The sequence below is a fragment of the Stenella coeruleoalba genome (genome assembly GCF_951394435.1).
Source record: "Stenella coeruleoalba genome assembly, chromosome: 8".
In the NCBI taxonomy this organism is placed as follows: domain Eukaryota; kingdom Metazoa; phylum Chordata; class Mammalia; order Artiodactyla; family Delphinidae; genus Stenella; species Stenella coeruleoalba.
Window position 1 is genome coordinate 83,556,214 of NC_137154.1, and position 19,206 is coordinate 83,575,419.

General features: G+C 38.6%; 1 protein-coding gene across 1 annotated transcript in view; it reads right to left on the minus strand.

Moving 5' to 3' along the window:
* The window catches only part of ALKBH8 (alkB homolog 8, tRNA methyltransferase), a 70,739-nt gene that overhangs the window by 32,499 nt on the left and 19,034 nt on the right, over positions 1-19,206 (minus strand). Inside the window, exon 8 of the mRNA XM_079929658.1 lies at positions 4,549-4,655. Coding sequence (XP_079785784.1) covers positions 4,549-4,655 — 107 coding nt within the window. The remainder of the gene's footprint in view (positions 1-4,548; positions 4,656-19,206) is intronic.

Sequence of the window (19,206 nt, forward strand, 5' to 3'; positions counted from 1 at the left end):
CTGCTTTGGGTACCAATCTCAGATTTTTAGGAAGAGGTAATCCATATGTTAAAAATAATTAATTCTTTACATGTCTCTGAACATCTTTTTTCCCCCTGTACTTAAATTATAATCTAGTTGGGAAAATATTAAATAAAAAGATAAAAACAGGGCTTCCCTGGTGGCGCAGTGGTTGAGAGTCCGCCTGCAGATGCAAGGGACGTGGGTTCGTGCCCCGGTCTGGGAAGATCCCACATGCCGCGGAGTGGCTAGGCCCGTGAGCCATGGCCACTGAGCCTGCGCGTCTGGAGCCTGTGCTCCACAACGGGAGAGGCCACAACAGTGAGAGGTCCGCGTACCGCAAAAAAAAAAAAAAAAAAAAAAAAAAAGATAAAAACATTTTTATAGATTTAAATAACAGTTCAATACAATAGAAAAGACATCACAAGCCAGTAGGAGACAATACAGTCTTTAGGAGTTAAGAGAGAAATTATTTCAGGCTACTGCAGTCAGAAAAATCTTTATACATTATAAGGGAAATAAAAGTTGAGCTACATGTTAAAAACAAGTGAATGGAAGGGAGAAGGAAATTTATTGCATTAAGAGTTGACAAAAGTCTGAAGGCTACAAGGCACTGTATAAATTCAGATGAAAGGGAGCAAACAAGTTTAGCTATAACAGTATGGTTAAGAGCACAGATCCTGAAGCCAGACTCCCTGGCTTTCTGGTCTTGTGTCTGCCCTTTAATGGTTTTGTAACTTTGTACAAGTTATGCTCCAATTTCCTTTAAAAATGGGGACAAAACCAAGAAAAAAACTTTCCACTGTGACGATATGAGTTAAATCAGTTAATATATGTAAAGCTTTTAGACAATGCCTGGCACAAAGAAAATGCTCCAAAAATAATTTAAAAGGAGAGCTCACACAAACTCGTGAACTAATGCAACCCAAGGCTAGTCAACTAACATAAATGAGTGAAGCAGGTAGATTTGTTTAGAAATATATTGTTTGCCATTAAAAACATAGGAATTGTCTTCATTTAAAAAAACAGTGTTCTCTTCCATTTTTCTTAAAACACATGTTCCTGCTCATTCTACCTTTTTCCCCCACTTTTAAAACAGACATGAGTTTAAGAAATATTTAATTTTCACTTAACTCTGTTTTAAGATAAAAACAACAGTACAAGCACAATGATAAATGACAACTGATACTCAGCCGTAGTTCGGGGAGTCATAGAAAGTGGTAGGAACTCTAGAGAATCTGAAAATGTAGGTCTCACCTATAGAAAGCCATTGATAGTCTCAGCTACTGCTGCCAAAAGATACTGTGGTTTCAGATCTTCTCAATTTTCAAAAGAAGCTGAAAATTCAGATTCTTGTGTAAAAGCTCCTAATTTTCACGTGTAACCAATTTTTTAAAATGCCACAACATTGAGCACTACCACACCAGCCAAACAGCCTGACTGCTATATTTGACCCATGTGTTGCCAGTTTGCCATATTTGATTTAGGGCCTGCTGGCTAGAATAGTAAACTATATATCAAATTAAAAGTATTTGGAATTGGCCGCGTTAATCAACAACCTTCTTCAGTAGTGCTTTCTAGTGCTTTTTTAGCACAGAGATCAAACTGTTTTTAATCAAGGTTTATTTCTATAGTTTATATGTATTTTTAAGTGCACTAAATGTGCTTTTTCAATTTATCTTCCCTTCCATCCAGATTCCAAGGAACCCGTCAGTAGTTGATATACCATTTGTTTGGTCAGTCTCTCTCTGTTCCTGTTTCTGTGTGTCTTCCCTTCCCTTCCCTCCCTCCTTCTCTCTCTCTTCTTGACACACACACACACACACACACACACACACACACACACACACATACAAATCACATTACAGATAACGGGTATCAGTGGAAGCCTTTAAAAATAATACTGAAGGTTCTTTTTCCCCTGAAATTATTATAGAAAATTTTCATTCTAGAGAAAGGTTTAAAAATAAATATTAACCTGCAAGTCAATCTTCCAGAGATCCTACTCCTAACATTTAACAAGAAAATAATCTGATGAAGATGATGTTTAGGAGAAGTAATCTATACTATTACCCAGAACAAATTAAAATATTTTCATAACATAGGCCTATAGAAAGTGATTTCTTATTTTGTATTTGTTGTACTGCTATTACTCTTAAGTTTAAATGGTACCAATAGTAAAAATCCTTGAACCTAACACAAAAGAAAATGTGAATATTCTCAAAATTACAGGAATACTTTAAACACCACTAGATCACATCACCATTTTCAATTACTGAAAGTTAAAAATATTTTAAATGGCTGTGAAAAAGAAATCAGGTAAATTTAATCCTTAGTGCACAAAATCAGGCCATCTGTTTTTATGGCTCATTTAAGACAGGTTACAAATTCATTTACATGTTCACTTCCTTGAATTTTTTTTTTTTTTTTTTTTTTTGTGGTACACGGGCCTCTCACTGCTGTGGCCTCTTCCGTTAAGGAGCACAGGCTCCGGACGCTCAGGCCCAGCGGGCATGGCTCACGGGCCCAGCTGCTCCGCGGCACGTGGGATCTTCCTGGTCCAGGGCACGAACCCGTGTCCCCTGCATCGGCAGGCGGATTCTCAACCACTGCGCCACCAGGGAAGCCCCTTCCTTGAATTTTTATAAAAATGCATCAGCTAAAATCTCCAACCAGGGCAGTATTAATAAGTACAGAGCTCAGAAGTATTTTAAGTGACATGACAATATATGTAAATTTTAGCAGTGTGATGCTTCCACCTCAAAAGGCTAAGGATTCATTCCTGCCAAAAGTGAATAACCCATTTCTTTCAGATTAGATTCAATCGAACAAACTCAAATTTAGGGTCATTCTGTAAAACAACTGGCCTTCTTAAAAGCATAAATGTCATGAAAGACAAAGAAAAGTTGAGGAATTGTTTCAAATTAAAGAAGACTAAAGAGAATTGACAACTAAGTGTAATGCAGGTTAATGGGCCAAATCCTAGATCAGAGGGAAAACTTACCAAGAGGTACTGACAGATTCTCTCCGTGACCAAACTTTACTCAGGTTCCTCTGAGCCCAAATAGGCCCTATCCTTGGGTATGTTCTAGATCTAGCCCCATTTTAGCAAGAATTCTGCTAAGTCAGTTTAGCCTGAATCCCCCACCCTCGATATCTGATCATCCTTGGTATCTGACCAAATTCCTTCCTGCATCTTTCCCCCAGGTGATGTCTGATCGTCCTGGCCTGCCTTCAGCAAGAATCCTATGGTTGGTTTAGCCAGAATTCCCCCTTACCACTGATGTTTCCTCTTAGTTTTCTATCCACCCACACTGCCCCATTCCCAATCCCAGGCTCCTTGCCTATAAAACTCCATTTCTCCTTTTTGTATTGAAATTGAGCCCACTCCTATACTGAGGTCTCTTTTCCCCTGTTGCAATAGTTCCTGAGTAAAATCTGGTTTTGCTGCTTTAACTACTGTCAGGGTCTGGTTTTTCTTTGACAATACTATAAAGTACAACTAGCACAATTTCATGATGGATTGTATAAGAGTATGATAAGAGTATTTTACAATGTTGAATTTCCTGAATTTGAGGCTTACACTGCAGTTTCATAAAACAGGGGCTGGCAAACTTTTTCTATAACAGGGCCAGATAGTAAATATTACAGGCACAGAGAGCCACATATAGTCTCTACCACATATTCTTTTTTGGTTTTGTTCTTTACAACCCCTTAAAAATGTAAAACCAGTTTTAGCTCAAGAGCTTTGTAAAAATAAGGGCTGAATTTGACTCACGAGCCATTGTTTGCCAACCCCTGATACAGACAATGTCCTTGCTCTTTAAAAATATGCAATGAATGGGCTTCCCTGGTGGCGCAGTGGTTGAGAATCTGCCTGCTAATGCAGGGGACACGGGTTCGAGCCCTGGTCTGGGAAGATCCCACATGCCGCGGAGCAACTAGGCCTGTGAGCCACAACTACTGAGCCTGCGCTCTGCAACAAGAGAGGCCGCGATAGTGAGAGGCCCGTGCACCACGATGAAGAGTGGTCCCTGCTTGCCACAACTAGAGAAAGCCCTCGCACAGAAATGAAGACCCAACACAGCAAAAATAAATAAATAAAATTAATAAACTCCTACCCCCAACACCTTCTAAAAAAAAATAAATTAAAAAAAATTTTATAAATTAAAAAAATTAAAAAATAAAAATATGCAATGAAGCATGTAAGGGTAAAGAGTCATGATGGCTGCAACTTACTCTCAAATGATTCAGCAAAAATAATAATAATGATAACATGTGAGAGAGAAAACGCATAGCAAAATATTCACAATTTGTAAATCTATGTGAAAGGTGAAGGGAATTAACCATACTACGCTTACAACTTTTCTTTAAATTTGAATTTTTTAAATAAAAAGTTTTAAAAAAGCCATAGATGTCCCTGGGGTTTTAAACCCAGAAGCCTCAATGTGCAAGCCTGGAGCATGGTTCTGGTGGCTCAGGAAGAAAAGAATGAGAACTCCCACAAAGCAAAAGGTATCCTGTCATCAAGCTCATTTCAGTACATACCCATGGGTCCAAAGGTATCTAGATTCTCCTGTCATCACCAGCAAACTCCTACAAGGCAGCATAACAGGCACTGTGACACCACCTGGGTGCTTAAAATCCATGACAATCTTGAAGTAAAGACAAAAGCATAAAGATCAATCCAAAATGTCATGTACTCCAAGAATAAGAATGATTCTGGCTATCCTTCTAGGCTAATAGAGATTAAAACATGGTAATGCTTATAGGATGGCATAGCACAGAGGTTCTCAAACTTTAGTGTACATAAGAATCAACTGAATGACTAAAAAACATATTTAATCCACAGAGAGACTCAGTAGATGTATCATGAGGCTCAGGAATCTGCACTTCTAACATAATTCTAACATAATTTCTAAGGAAATTATGATGCGGATGGTCTGAGGAACACACATATACTATGCAAAACACTAGGGTAGTGGTCAAACACAAGGACTTAGGAGCTGAAACATTCATATCCTGGATTTTTCATTTACTGGCCATATGATTCAGGACAAGTCATTTAACCCTTCTGTGTCCAGTTTCCTCAACTCTTACAGGATTGTTAAGTGGATATAAATTACAGTATCTGGTACAACATAAATACAAAAAACACTTATTATTCATAGAAATATTAATAATTCATAATATAAGGGGAAGTAACTATTAGATGCAGATTCTCATATAATCCATTTGTCTTTAAAGTCATGCAACATTTTGGATTTTAGAGACTGATTTACAAGAGATAAACAAAGAACACAGGAGGATTTTCAGCAATTCTTCCTAAATTATGATCAAATATTATAAATAGCAACATATAAAGGTACAACAGCCGAGAAAATGTTTTTGTGCTCAGGAACCCAAACACTGATGACTTCAGTCTAAACGTAGCAGCAGCTAACAAATGTGAATTTTAAAAAGGCGTGTGACAGGGCTAAAAAATATTTAAATGAACAAATCAATCCATCTGAAAAATAAATATGACAACCAAATATCAGTGGGATAATATAATTTAGCATAGTACCTTCATTAAAGGTAAACTTGGCACAGTACCTGGCATCAAAGAAAGCATTCAGTAACTGTTACCTACTATTATTAATAATAATATTGGATCAAATTAGATAATACACATGAAAATTCTTTGTAAACTATACAAAATTATACAGATCTAAGCTGGTTTTTTCCCCTTCTCATCTGCCATTCCAATCTAAGTATGGAAAATAAAGTAAGATGATAGAATTTAATTTTCCAAACAATTATCTGTTCCAAATGATGACATATAATTTCAAATAGTCATACTCCAAAAGCATTCTATTTTATAAACACTGTAGATAAATTCTGAAGTTTTGGGTGTGAAATGAAACTTCCCTGAAACGTATAAATAAAAGATGGACTGACAGACAGAGGGTGGTTAGATGAACAGATATTTAATAAAGCAAGCATATTAAAATGTTAACTGTAGCATCAGGTGGTGAGTATATAGGGATTTACTGTATAATACTAACTTTTCGGTGTGAAAATTTTCATAATAAAATGTTAGGAAAAGGGGAGAAAACCCCACTGTGGCCCATTTTTAAGCCATTATATATAGGCTTCAATTTTCTGAATAGACACTAAGGTCCACACATAAGAAAAAATAATAGCGTATTTATTAATTACATTATTAGAGATGATCAGTTGTGGCTTAAAGGAATGAAAACTGTCTGGGTGAAAACTCTTGATGGGAAAATATTCTGAGAGACTAGACTATAACTCATTCATTAGACAAATATTTATTAATCACTGTGTGAGGCATCAAAGACTCCAATGGTGAATAAGAGACATATTCTCTGCCCACCTAGAGATTACAGTTTCTGGCTAATTAATATTCCACATGTTTTAAAAATACAAAATACATATATATTTGTGAAATTCAAACACATCCCCTCCTATCAACAGAGTAATGATTTTAAAATAGGGAAATCTCAGTTTAAACAAATGATTAGAACTGACAAGACAAATACAAACATGATACTAATTAATGTGGAAACATTTGTGCTGAAATATAAAAGCCAAGTTTCAAGGAAGAAAAATACACTACCAAATAATCCAAATGTTATGGGAATTATGTTAGAAAATGTACAGAATACTTATTAATGATTATAATTGATGATTATTGATTTACTAGAGAAGCTCACAGAACTCAGGAAGACAGTGTACTTACTGTTTATCAGTTTATTATAAAAGGATATGATAAAGCATACAGATGAACATCAGATGCAAGAGATGTATAGGACAAGGTAAGGAGTACAGAACATCCATGCCCTCTCTGGGCACACCACTCTCCCAGCACCTCCACGTGTTCATCAACCTGGAATCTCTCTATACTACTGGGATTTTTATGGAGGCTTCCTCATGTAGGCATGATTAATTATTAACTCCATTTCCAGACCCTCTCCCCTCTCTGGGAAGTTTTTGTGAATTTAAGGAAATGACTCTTATTTATAAAATTAAATGTACATTTTCTATGAAAATCAAATTTTCCCTAAAATATTCCATCATAAAAATAAAGTATTATCAATATCATCACAGTATCTGTATCTGAAATATAATGCTTGTGGGACTTCCCTGGTGGCGCAATGGTTAAGAATCTGCCTGCCAATGCAGGGGCCATGGGTTCGATCCCCAGTCCGGGAAGATCCCACATGCCGTGGAGCAGCTAAGCCTGTGCACCACAACTACTGAGCTTGTGCTCTAGAGCCCGTGAGCCACAACTACTGAGCCCACGTGCCACAACTACTGAAGCCCACATGCCTAGAGCCCACGCTCTGCAACAAGAGAAGCCACCAAAATGAGAAGCCCATGCACCGCAATGAAGAGTAGTCCTCACTCACTGCAACTAGAGAAAGCCTATGCGCAACACAGCCAAAAATAAATAAATAAATAAATTTTAAAAATATATAATGCTTGTTAAAGGCCAAAAAAAAAAAAAGATTTTTTTCAAAAATTCACTAAGGACTCACAATAAATAGTGCTTGCCAGCAACTGCTGAATCATTCTGCCCTGTGACAGCTTTGTTCCACAGGAGCTTTTTCCAATTATTCTTTTTGGCTTTACCTATATTCTTTATTTTCTGAGATGGCAGAGTCAATAAAGATCAAGTTCCCAGCAAGCTCATGGTAAGACAGGAGGGAAGGGGGCAGGGCACAATCATTAAAAGAATGACACAGCCATTGAGGATACAATAAAAACTAATCCGCCTAATTAGGCCCAAGATGGCAGAAGATTTGACTTCCAGTAGACCTTGAGCCTTATTATAATGCATTAGCTTATTGTAACACATTAGCATGCTAAATGACACACCCATAGGCACAATGATGGTTCCCAGGCTGACCACAAACGGCCAAAAAGTGGGCTGTGGCCCAGTTCCTGGAAATCTCCATCCCTTCTCCAAAACAGTTAGAATATTCCTCCCACTCGTTAGCATATGTAATTACCCAGCCCATAAAAACTAACAACCCCCACAGCCTGGGACCCCGGTCTCACCTTCTGAGACTGACTACATTCTGTCTATGGAATGTGTCGCTCTCTAAACAAACTTTCATTTACTATGGATCGCCCTAGAATTCTTTCCTACGTGAAGCCAAGAATCCTCACTTGGTAGCTCATCCCAGGAATTCACCCAAGACCTGGGACATGACCATTCTCTCACACTCCCTTCTCCTCCAACAATGGGGCATGACTGAGGGTAATGTTCAGTTCAAAGCAAACAAACAAAAAATCCTAGACATTCTGATCTTATAAAACCTTTAACACAACCAAAATACAACAGAAAAAAAAACCCAGACACAGCTATCACTCAAGTATTTACTCAAATAAAGATAAGATGCAGGGACTTCCCTGGCGGTACAGTGGTTAGGACTCCGGGATCCCAAGGCAGGGGGCACAGGTTCAATCTCTGGTCGGGGAACTAAGATCCTACATGCCCCATGGCACAGCCAAAAAAAAAGATAAGATGCATAACAGAAAGTACATGAAACAGATCTCCTCCATGTTGGCTAAACAGGAAAATGAAAAAACATATTGCTACTGGGAACACTTCTGAGAAAGAAGACAAACTTAATCCTGATCCTTATTGGTTAAAAATAGGCTGAGACCTTTAATCTTTTGAAACCCTTGAGGGTATATCAATAAGAGACAATAAGAGGTAAAGAATGATGTGTGATTTATACAGAATGATGAAAGCTGAGAGGACAGAAGTGACTATATTTAGCTGGAGAAAATATTTCATACCTGAGAATTTAGCAGACTAGAAAGAAGTCCACCTGTTTCCCATAGCCTGCCAAATCTAAGTTGCCCTAACTGGACCCACCTGTAACTGAGCAGGACCCTATGGGGTCTTCCTGGGACAGACCCCTCCCCCATATCGTCTGTCTTAGCTCCTCTCTGAAGTACCAAGATAATAGTATCTGACGCATATTTCCTGAGTTTTTTACATGCTAAAACCACCACCAAAGGAAGAAATTACTTAATGATTATGAGCACGTAGCCTCCAAACCATCTGGCACCTAAGGATTGATCACCATCAATCAGTCAGAGAACTGTGCAGAAGCTGATCACATATCCTGGGACACCCCTCCCTCACCTTGCCTTTAAAAAAACTTTTCTGAAACCCTTCGGAGACTTTAGGGTTTTAGAGCATGAGCCACCCATCCTCCTTGTATTGGCACCTTTACAATAAATGCTGCCCTTTCCCTCACCACAATCCAGTGTCAGTAGATTGGCTTTACTCCATGCGGGCAAGCAGACCCAAGTTTGGTTCAGTAACAAAATGAAGTAAGTTTGCTTTTTATTTTAAATAGCAAACAAGTGATTCCACATACCTCATCATGGCCATGTCTGCCATGTTTGGACACGTGAGAAAGGAGAAGAGGAAAAAGGGAGACAGACACAACTGCAAGGATACAAGACTGAAGCTACAAACTACTTACAAAGGAAGAAATACAACAATATCAAAAATGTCTGTTAACATACGTTCCCTGGATTCATAAATATAGAATCCCACCATATCATGAGATAATTAGTCCATTGTGAGGGAGAAGAGCAACCCTGAACATTTTTAGTAAAACAAATATAACTTTTTGTCCTTCTACAAAAGATGACACTCCCAGAAGTATACTTTCCTAAGCTGAAAAGTAGCTGAAAGAGAAGCTTGTGGTATACCATATTTTTCCAAAGCAGAGGAATTAATAGGAATTTTGCCTAGGATATGTTGGAGACCAACAGCTGCTGTCAGTGACCTTTAAATCTCCTACCTATACTACATAAGTCTGCTTAGTTTCCATCCTTTAAGAAAAGTTAAAATCAAGGACCACAACAAACCAGTTTCCCAACACTAGGAGCCATGAATTCATTTGCTAAATTCTTTGAAAACTGGAATCTCAAGATTACCAAGTCTTGTGAAACTCAAAGGAAGGAGACAATGGCAGTAACAACACACTCTGGAATCAACACACAGCACATAGGACCTCCCATGTAAAAATGACTAAAGAAAGAAAACGAGCTCTGCTCCCTTGTCCTACAGTCAGAAGCAATTTTCTAAAGTACAGGCCTTAATAGTCTTATCAAGAGGGGGAAAAAGATCTCATACATGAAGTTGAGATGGTACCTTACGGCATATAACAGTGATCTGCAAGTAGTAGATGCAGCAGCTAAATACCATTGGGGCCCAAGGAACTTATTTCTCACTGCTTCTGAGAGAGCGTGTAAGAAGCTGAGCATCATTTCATGTTTCTAGCGTGAAAACTTTCCTAGTTGATCAGATACCATGAATACATTTAGGGGACATACCTGGGAACTTGTCTACAGTATTGCCTATGTGAAACAAGCAAAATTAGATCCGATTAAAAGTTTAAAAGAAAACACCACAAACAAATCTACTCTAGAGCACAACGTCAGCAAATTCCACCTTTCAAACACAACTCTACCTTACAAAACTAGGTCTCAACAGCTGAATAATAGATTCTGCCCTCTCTTCCTCTTCAGCCCCAAATACAGATGATTTTTCAATGGTTTTATATGGCTGAGCTCAAGAGGAATGTAAAATTAAAAGAAAAGGCATCTTTTAGTTTAATGGTCTAAGCACATTGCCAAATGCCATAAAAGAGAGCAAAATATACATTGCGTAACAGAAAAATAAGCTTGAAAATGAACAGATGCCCAATTAGAGGCACTTTAGCCATCACTGAATATTCAATAGCTTAAACACCTATGAGATAATATGATCATGCTTATGTGTTTGCACTGAGACCACTTGCTATCAGCTCTCATTTATCACACTGTGGCTTCATTTGTTTGCAGGTACTGTGAAGTGAAATCCACCACCATCCAAATAAGGACTCTCAAAGCAAGATCAGTCACAAACCACCTCAGTAAAATTAAGTTTTCCTTTGTACATGATAAGGCTACATAGGTAATGAAACATTTTAGCTTAAATAAAAATTTTTTGGATTTTATCCTCATTTACTTGTTAGATTCTGTCTAGTAGATTATATTCCACAAATATTTTGGGGTGAATAAATGAATGAATAAGTTCATCATAAATAATTTATTTGAAAATATAGGTGGTGTATCGTACATTTTTGGAGAGAAGGCTTCCTAAATTCCATTTATTTATGTCCTGGGCTTTCCTCCTTAAGCAAAATAAATCACCAGATTCATATACACAGATAACCCAAATAAGACAGCTAGCACAACAAGAACAATAGTAGTTGTATGTGTATCTATTCCTGAGGACCTGGCTATTCCTCATGAGGAAAAACTTACTATAGTACCTACCTCAGGCCTAGCATAGAATAGGTGATTGCTACACAATGAGGTATCACCTCACACCTGTCAGAATGGCGATTATCAAAAAGAAATAACAAGTGTTGGCATGGATATGGGAAAAATGCAACCTTGCATGCTGTTGGTAGGAATGTAAATTGGTTCAGCCACTAAGGAAAACAGTATGAAAGTTCCTCAAAAAATTAAAAATAGAACTACTATATGATCCAACAATTCCACTTCCAGGTATTTATTCAAAGGAATAAACACTAACTTGAAAAGATATGTGCTCCCTCATGTGCATTATTTACAACAGCCAAGACATGGAAGCAACCTAAATGTCCATTAATGGATGAAGAAAATGTGAGATACACACACACACACACACACACACACACACATTATTCAGCCATAAAAAAGGAGGAAATTTTGCCATTTGCGACAACAGGGATGAACCTAGAGTGTATTATGCTAAGTGAAATAAGTCAGACAAGAAAGACAAACATTGGGTTGCCCAAAAAAGTTCGTTCCGGTTTTTTCTGTAAGATGTTATGATCTCTTACATGTGGAATCTAAAAAAAACATAACAAAACAGAAGCAGACTCAGATACAGAGAACTGGTGGTTCCAATGGGGAGGACGATGGAAGGATGAGTGAAATAGGTTAGGGAGATTAGGAGGTACAAACTCCCAAACTTACAAAATAAATTGGTCACGGGGATATAATGTACAGCATTACAATATTATTGACTATATTCTGTATCGCAACATATGGCAACTAGGCTTATCGTGGTAATCCTCTTACAAAGTATAAAAATATCAAATTTCTATCCTGTACACCTGAAACTAATATAATACTGTAAGTCAATTATACTTCAATTTTTTTAAAAAAACTGGAAAAAAAAAGTATATGCTTCCAGAGACACCAAATGGAGAAAACAATTACAGCAGATTTTCAGTGCAACTCGAGGTAAGTTTTCCCCTCTTTACCAGTTTTAATTAAAAACTATAGAGGGGGGCAGAGTCAAGATGGCGGTGTGGGAAGATGCAGAGTTCACGTCTCCCCATAACTGGGGCGCCTGCCGGACTCTGCTCGGGGAGCCTAACACCCAAGGAGGATGGTAGGATGTGGGGGAACTGAGGCGGGGAGAAGTGGAGTTTGGACAGGACCGGCACCGCTGAGGGGTGGCTGAGAGGGGAGAGGGGTTCCCACGCCTGGAGGGACCCTCAGGGGCTCGGATCGGGGGGAGTGGGCCCAGCATTTCCCCTACCACATTGGCTGGGGAAGTCTGCCCGGTTCTCAGGCCGGGTCCTACGCCCTCAGAGGTCCCCTCCAGGCTGGGTTGGTCCTGGGGGAGTAGGAGGGAAGCCGGGAGAGAAGGATAGGCAGGCAGAAGGAGCCCTCAGGACCAGAGGAGCAGGAAAGGAGCAGAGGGCATTTGCCCCTCCCACTTGGGCACGGGGAGCCTGCTGACCTCCCAGGCCAGTCCCCCACCCTCCAAAGCCCCCTCCAGGCTTCATGGGCCCTGGGGGCATATGAGGGAGGCCGGGGAGATCAGCAGAGGCAGGTGGAAAGGGACCTCCAGGACCGGAGGAGCAGGAGAGGAGTGGAGGGCGTTTGCCCCGCCCACTCAAGCCCAGGAAGCCTGCTGGGCTCCCAGGGCAGGGTCCCCCACCCTCTGAGACCAGGGGCAGGAGGCACTCCTGAGCCCCTTCTGTTCTGTTGAGCTTAAGCCCCACCCCCCACCCCACCACAGCCTTTCCCAGCCCTGTTGGTCCTAAACATAGGCCCACCCACTGCCCAAACATCACCCCTGCTTCGGCCCCACCCTCCACAGCCAAGGCCTTTCCCACCTTTTCTCTTCCTTTTTTTTACCATCCCGCAGAACTTGCAGGATCTTGGTTCATGAGCCAGGGGTCGGGCCAAAGCTCCTGCAGTGGGAGCTCTGAGTCCAAACCACTGGACTAACAGAGAACCTCAGACCCCAGGGAATATTCATCAGAGTGAGGTTTCCCGGAGGTCCTCACCTTAGCACCAAGACCCAGCTCTACCCAACAGCCTACAAACTGCAGTGTTAGAAGCCACAGGCCAAACAACTAGGAAGACAGGAACACAATCACACTCATTAAAAAAAGGAAAAAAAAAAGAGAGAGCAAAACAATATGTCACAGATGAAGGGGCAAGGTAAAAACCTACAAGACCAAATAAATGAAGAGGAAATAGGCAATCTACCTGAAAAGGAATTCAGAGTAATGATAGTAAACATGATCTAGGATCTCTGAAACAGAATGGAGACACGGATTGAGAAAATACAAGAATGTTTAACAAAGATCTAGAAGAATTAAAGGACAATAAAACAGAGATGAACAACATAATAACTGAAATGAAAAATACACTACACGGAATCAATAACAGAATAACTGAGGTAGAAGAACGAATAAGTGAGCTGGAAGACAAAATGGTGGAAATAACTGCCAAGGAGCAGAATAAAGAAAAAAGAATGAAAAGAATTGAAGACAATCTCAGAGACCTCTGGGACAACACTAAATGCACCAACATTCAACTTATAGGTTCCCAGAAGAAGAGAAAAAGAAAGGGTCTGAGAAAATATTTGAAGAGATTATAGTCGAAAACTTCCTTAACATGGGAAAGGAAATAGTCACCCAAGTCCAGGAAGCACAGAGAGTCCATACAGGATAAACCCTAGGAGAAACACACCAAGACACATATTAATCAAACTAAGAAAAATTAAATTCAAAGAAAAAATATTAAAAGCAGCAAGGGAAAAACAATACATAACATGCAAAGGAATCCCAATAAGGTTATCAGCAGATTTTTCAGCATAAACTCTGCAGGCCAGAAAGGAGTGGCAGGATATACTTAAAGTGATGAAAGAGAAAAACCTACAACCAAGACTACTCTACCCAGCAAGGATCTCATTCAGATTCGATGGAGAAGTCAAAAGCTTTTCAGAAAAGCAAAAGCTAAGAGAATTCAGCACCACCAAACCAGCTTTACAACAAATGCTATAGAAACTTCTCTAGGCGGGAAACACAAGAGAAGAAAAGGACCCACAAAAACAAGCCCAAAACAATTAAGAAAATGGTAATAGGAACTTCCATATCAATAACCTTGAATGTAAATAGATTAAAGGCCCCCCAAAAAAGACACAGACTGGCTGAATGGATACAAAAACAAGACCCATATACGCTGTCTACAAGAGACCCACTTCAGACCTAGGGACACATAAAGACTGAAAGTGAAGGGATGGAAAAAGATATTCCATGCAAATGGCAATCAAAAGAAAGCTGGAGTAGCAATACTCGTATCAGATAAAATAGACTATAAAATAAAGACTGTTACAAGAGATAAGGAAGGACACTACATAATGATCAAGAGATTAATCTAAAAAAGAAGATGTAACAATTGTAACTCTTTATGCACCCAACATAGGAGCACCTCAATACATAAAGCAAATGCTAACAACCATGAAAGGGGAAATAGACAGTAACACAATAATAGTGGGGGACTTTAACACCCCACTTACACCAATGGACAGATCATCCAAACATAAAATAAATAAGGAAACACAAGCTTTAAATGACACAATATACCAGATAGATTTAATTGATATTTATAGAACATTCCACCCAAAAGTGGCAGAATACACTTGCTTCTCAAGTGCACATGGAACATTCTCCAGGATAGATCCCATCTTGGGACACAAATCAAGCCTCTGAAAATTTAAGAAAATTGAAATCGTATGCAGCATCTTTTCTGACCACAACGTTATAAGATTGGAAATCGATTACAGGAAAAAAACTGTAAAAAACATAAATACATGGAGGTTAAACAGTGCACTACTAAATAACCAAGAGATCACTGAAGAAATCAAAGAAGAAATTAAAAAATACATAGAAACAAATGACAACAAAAACACAACAACCCAAAACCTTTGGGACACAGCAAAATCAGTTCTAAGAGGGAAGTTTATAGCAATTCAATCTCACCTCAAGAAAACAAGAAAAATCTCAAATAAACACTCTCACTCTACACCTAAAGCAACTAGAGAAAGAAGAACAAAGAAAACCCAAAGGCAGTAGAAGGAAAGAAATCATAAAGATCAGAGCAGAAATAAACGAAATAGAAATGAAGAAAACAATAGCAAAGATCAATAACACTAAAAGCTGGTTCTTTGAGAAGATAAACAACATTGATAAAGCCAGACTCATCAAGAAAAAAAGGGAGAGGACACAAATCAATAAAATTAGAAATGAAAAAGGAGAAATCACATTTGACACCATAGAAATACAAAGGATTATAAGAGACTACTACAAACAACTATACACCAATAAAATGGACAACCACGAAGAAATGGACAAATTCTTGGAAAGGTACAATTTTCCAAGACTGAACCAGGAAGAATTAGAAAATATAAACAGACTTATCACAAGTAATGATATTGAAACCATAATTTAAAATTTTCCAACAAACAAAAGTCCAAGACCAGATGGCTTCAAAGGCGAATTCCATCAAACATTTAGATAAGAGCTAACACCCATCCTTCTCAAACTCTTCCAAAAAATTGCAGAGAGAGGAACACTCCGAAATTCATTATATGAAGCCACCATCACCCTGATACCAAAACCAGAAAAAGATATCACAAAAAAAGAAAATTATAGATCAATATCACTGATGAACATAGATGCAGAAATCTTGAACAAAATACTAGCAAACAGAATCCAACAACATAATAAAAGGATCATACACCATGATCAAGCAGGATTTATCCCATGGATGCAAGGATTCTTCAATATATACAAATCAAGCAATGTGATACACCATATTAACAAATTAAGGAATAAAAACCGTATGATCATCTCAATAGATGCAGAAAAGCTTTTGACAAAATTCAACACCCATTTATGATAAAAACTCTCCAGAAAATGGGCATAGAGGGAAACTACCTCAACATAATAAAGGCCATATATGACCAATCCACAGCAAACAGCATAAGCAGTGGTGAAAAACTGAAAGCAGTTCCACTAAGATCAGCAACAAGACAAGGATGTCCACTCTCGCCACTCTTATTCAACATAGTTTTGGAAGTCCTAGCCATGGCAATCAGAGAAGAAAAAGAAATAAAAGGAATACAAATTGGAAAGAAGAAGCAAAACTGTCACTGTTTGGAGATGATATGATACTATACATAGAGAGTCCTAAAGATGCAACCAGAAAACTACTAGAACTAATCAACAAAATTGGTAAGGTTTCAGGATACAAAATTAATGCACAGAAATCTCTGGCATTCCTATACACTAACAACAAAAAAATCAAACATATAAATTAAGGAAACACTCCCATTTACCATCACAACAAAAAGAATAAAATACCTAGGAATAAACCTACCTAAGGAGGCAAAAGACTTTTACTGAGAAAACTATAACACATGATGAAAGAAATCAAAGATGACATAAACAGATGGAGAAATACACCATGTTCTTGGAATGGAAGAATCAATATTGTGAAAATGACAATACTACCCAAAGCAATCTACAGATTCAATGCAATCCCTACCAAACTACCAAGGGCATTCTTCACAGAATTAGAACAAAAAATTTTACAATTCATATGGACACAAAAGACCCCGACAAAGAAAAATGGAGTTGGAGGAATCAAGCTCCTGATTTCAAACTATACTACAAAGCCACAGTAATCAAGACAGTATGGTACTGGCACAAAAACAGAAATATAGATCAATGGTAAAGGATAGACAGCCCAGAGATAAACCCACGCACATATGGTCACCTAATTCATGAATAAAGGAGGCAAGAACATACAGTGCAGAAAAGATAGCCTCTTCAATAAGTGCCAGGAAAACTGGACAGCTACATGTAAAAGAATGAAATTAGAACACTCCCCAACACCATACACAAAAATAAACTCAAAATGGATTAAAGACCTAAATGTAAGACCAGACACTATAAAACTCTTAGAGGAAAATATAAGTAGAACACTCTATGACATAAATCACAGCAAGATCTTTTTTGACCCACCTCCTAGAGAAATGTAAATAAAAACAAGAATAAACAAATGGGACCTAATGAAACTTAAAAGCTTTTGCACAGGAAAGGTAACCATAAACAAGACGAAAAGACAACCCTCAGAATGGGAGGAAATATTTGCAAATGAACCAATGGACAAAGGATTAATCTCCAAAATATACAAACAGTTCATGGAGCTCAATATCAAAAAAACAAACAATTCAATTAAAAAATGGGTGAAAGACCTAAATAGACATCTCACCAAAGAAGACATACAGATGGCCAAGAGGCACATGAAAAGATGCTCAACATCACTAATTATTAGAGAAATGCAAATCAAGACTACAATGAGGTATCACCTCACACCAGTCACAATGGCCATTATCAAAAACTCTAGAAACAATAAATGGTGGAAAGGGTGTGGTGAAAAGTGAAGCCTCCTCCACTGTTGGTGGGAATGTAAACTGATACAGCCACTATGGAGAACAGTATGGAAGTTTCTTAAAAAACTAAATATAGAACTACCATATGACCCAGCAATCCCACTACTGAGCATATACCCTGAGAAAACCATAATGCAAAAAGAGACATGCACCACAATGTTCATTGTGGCACTATTTACAATAGCCAGGACATGTAACCAACCTAACTGTCCATTGACAGATGAATGGATAAAGAACATGTGGCACATATATACAATGGAATATTACTCAGCCATAAAAAGAAACAAAATTGAGTTATTTGTAGTGAGGTGGATGGACCTAGAGTCTGTCATACAGAGTGAAGCAAGTCATAAAGAGAAAAACAAATACCGTATGATAACACATATATGTGGAATCTAAAGGAAAAAAAAAATGGTACTAATGAACCTAGTGGCAAGGCAGGAATAAATACGTAGACATAGAGAATGGACTTGAGGACATGGGGGAGGGGAGGGGAAAGCTGGGGCGAAGTGAGAGTAGCGTCGACATGTATACACTACCAAATGTAAATAGCTACTGGGAAGCAGCAGCATAGCACAGGGACATCAGGTAGGTGCTTCGCAATGACCCAGAGACATGAGATAGGGAGGGTGGAAGGGAGGCTCAAGAGGGAAGGGATATGGGGATATATGTATGCATATGGTTGACTCACTTTGTTGTACAACAGAAACTAACACAGTACTGTGAAGCAATTATACCCCGATAAAGGTCTGTTAAAAAAATAAAAACTATATAATGGGACTTCCCTGGTGGTCCAGTGGTTAAGACTTCACCTTCCAGTGCAGGGGGTGCGGGTTCGATCCTTGGTCAGGGGGAGCTAAGATCCCACATGCCTCATGGCCAAAAAACGAAAATATAAAACAGAAGCAATATTGTCACAAATTCAATAAAGACTTTAAAACTGGTCCACATCAGAAAAAAACAACTATATAATGAACTTTTAGGGTGTTGGAGGAACACTTAGGCCCCATTTTTTATATTTCCCTAGGAATGGAGAGAATCTCTATAGGAGTGAAAGTAATAAGAACAAACCTCGCTCTTCTCCATTCCTTAACTTCCAACTCCCCAGGAGAGAAGGCACCTCAGCTGATTGGTTAGCCTGGAGCCAAACCTGCTTGGATGAGCCCTTTCCTCTCTCCTTCTCAAATCCCGCTGGTTTGCAGAATCTAATTTATGCTTCCTCATGTCCTCTGTTATAGGGGCAGCCTCTGCCTCTATAGGAAAAGTCTCCAGTTGTACCAGTGTAAAGGACAGTATGTCTAATTCATAGGTGAATTATTAATAAGTCCACTTGGCTACAGATCCAAAGCCATGATCTTCCATGTTTTCTCAGT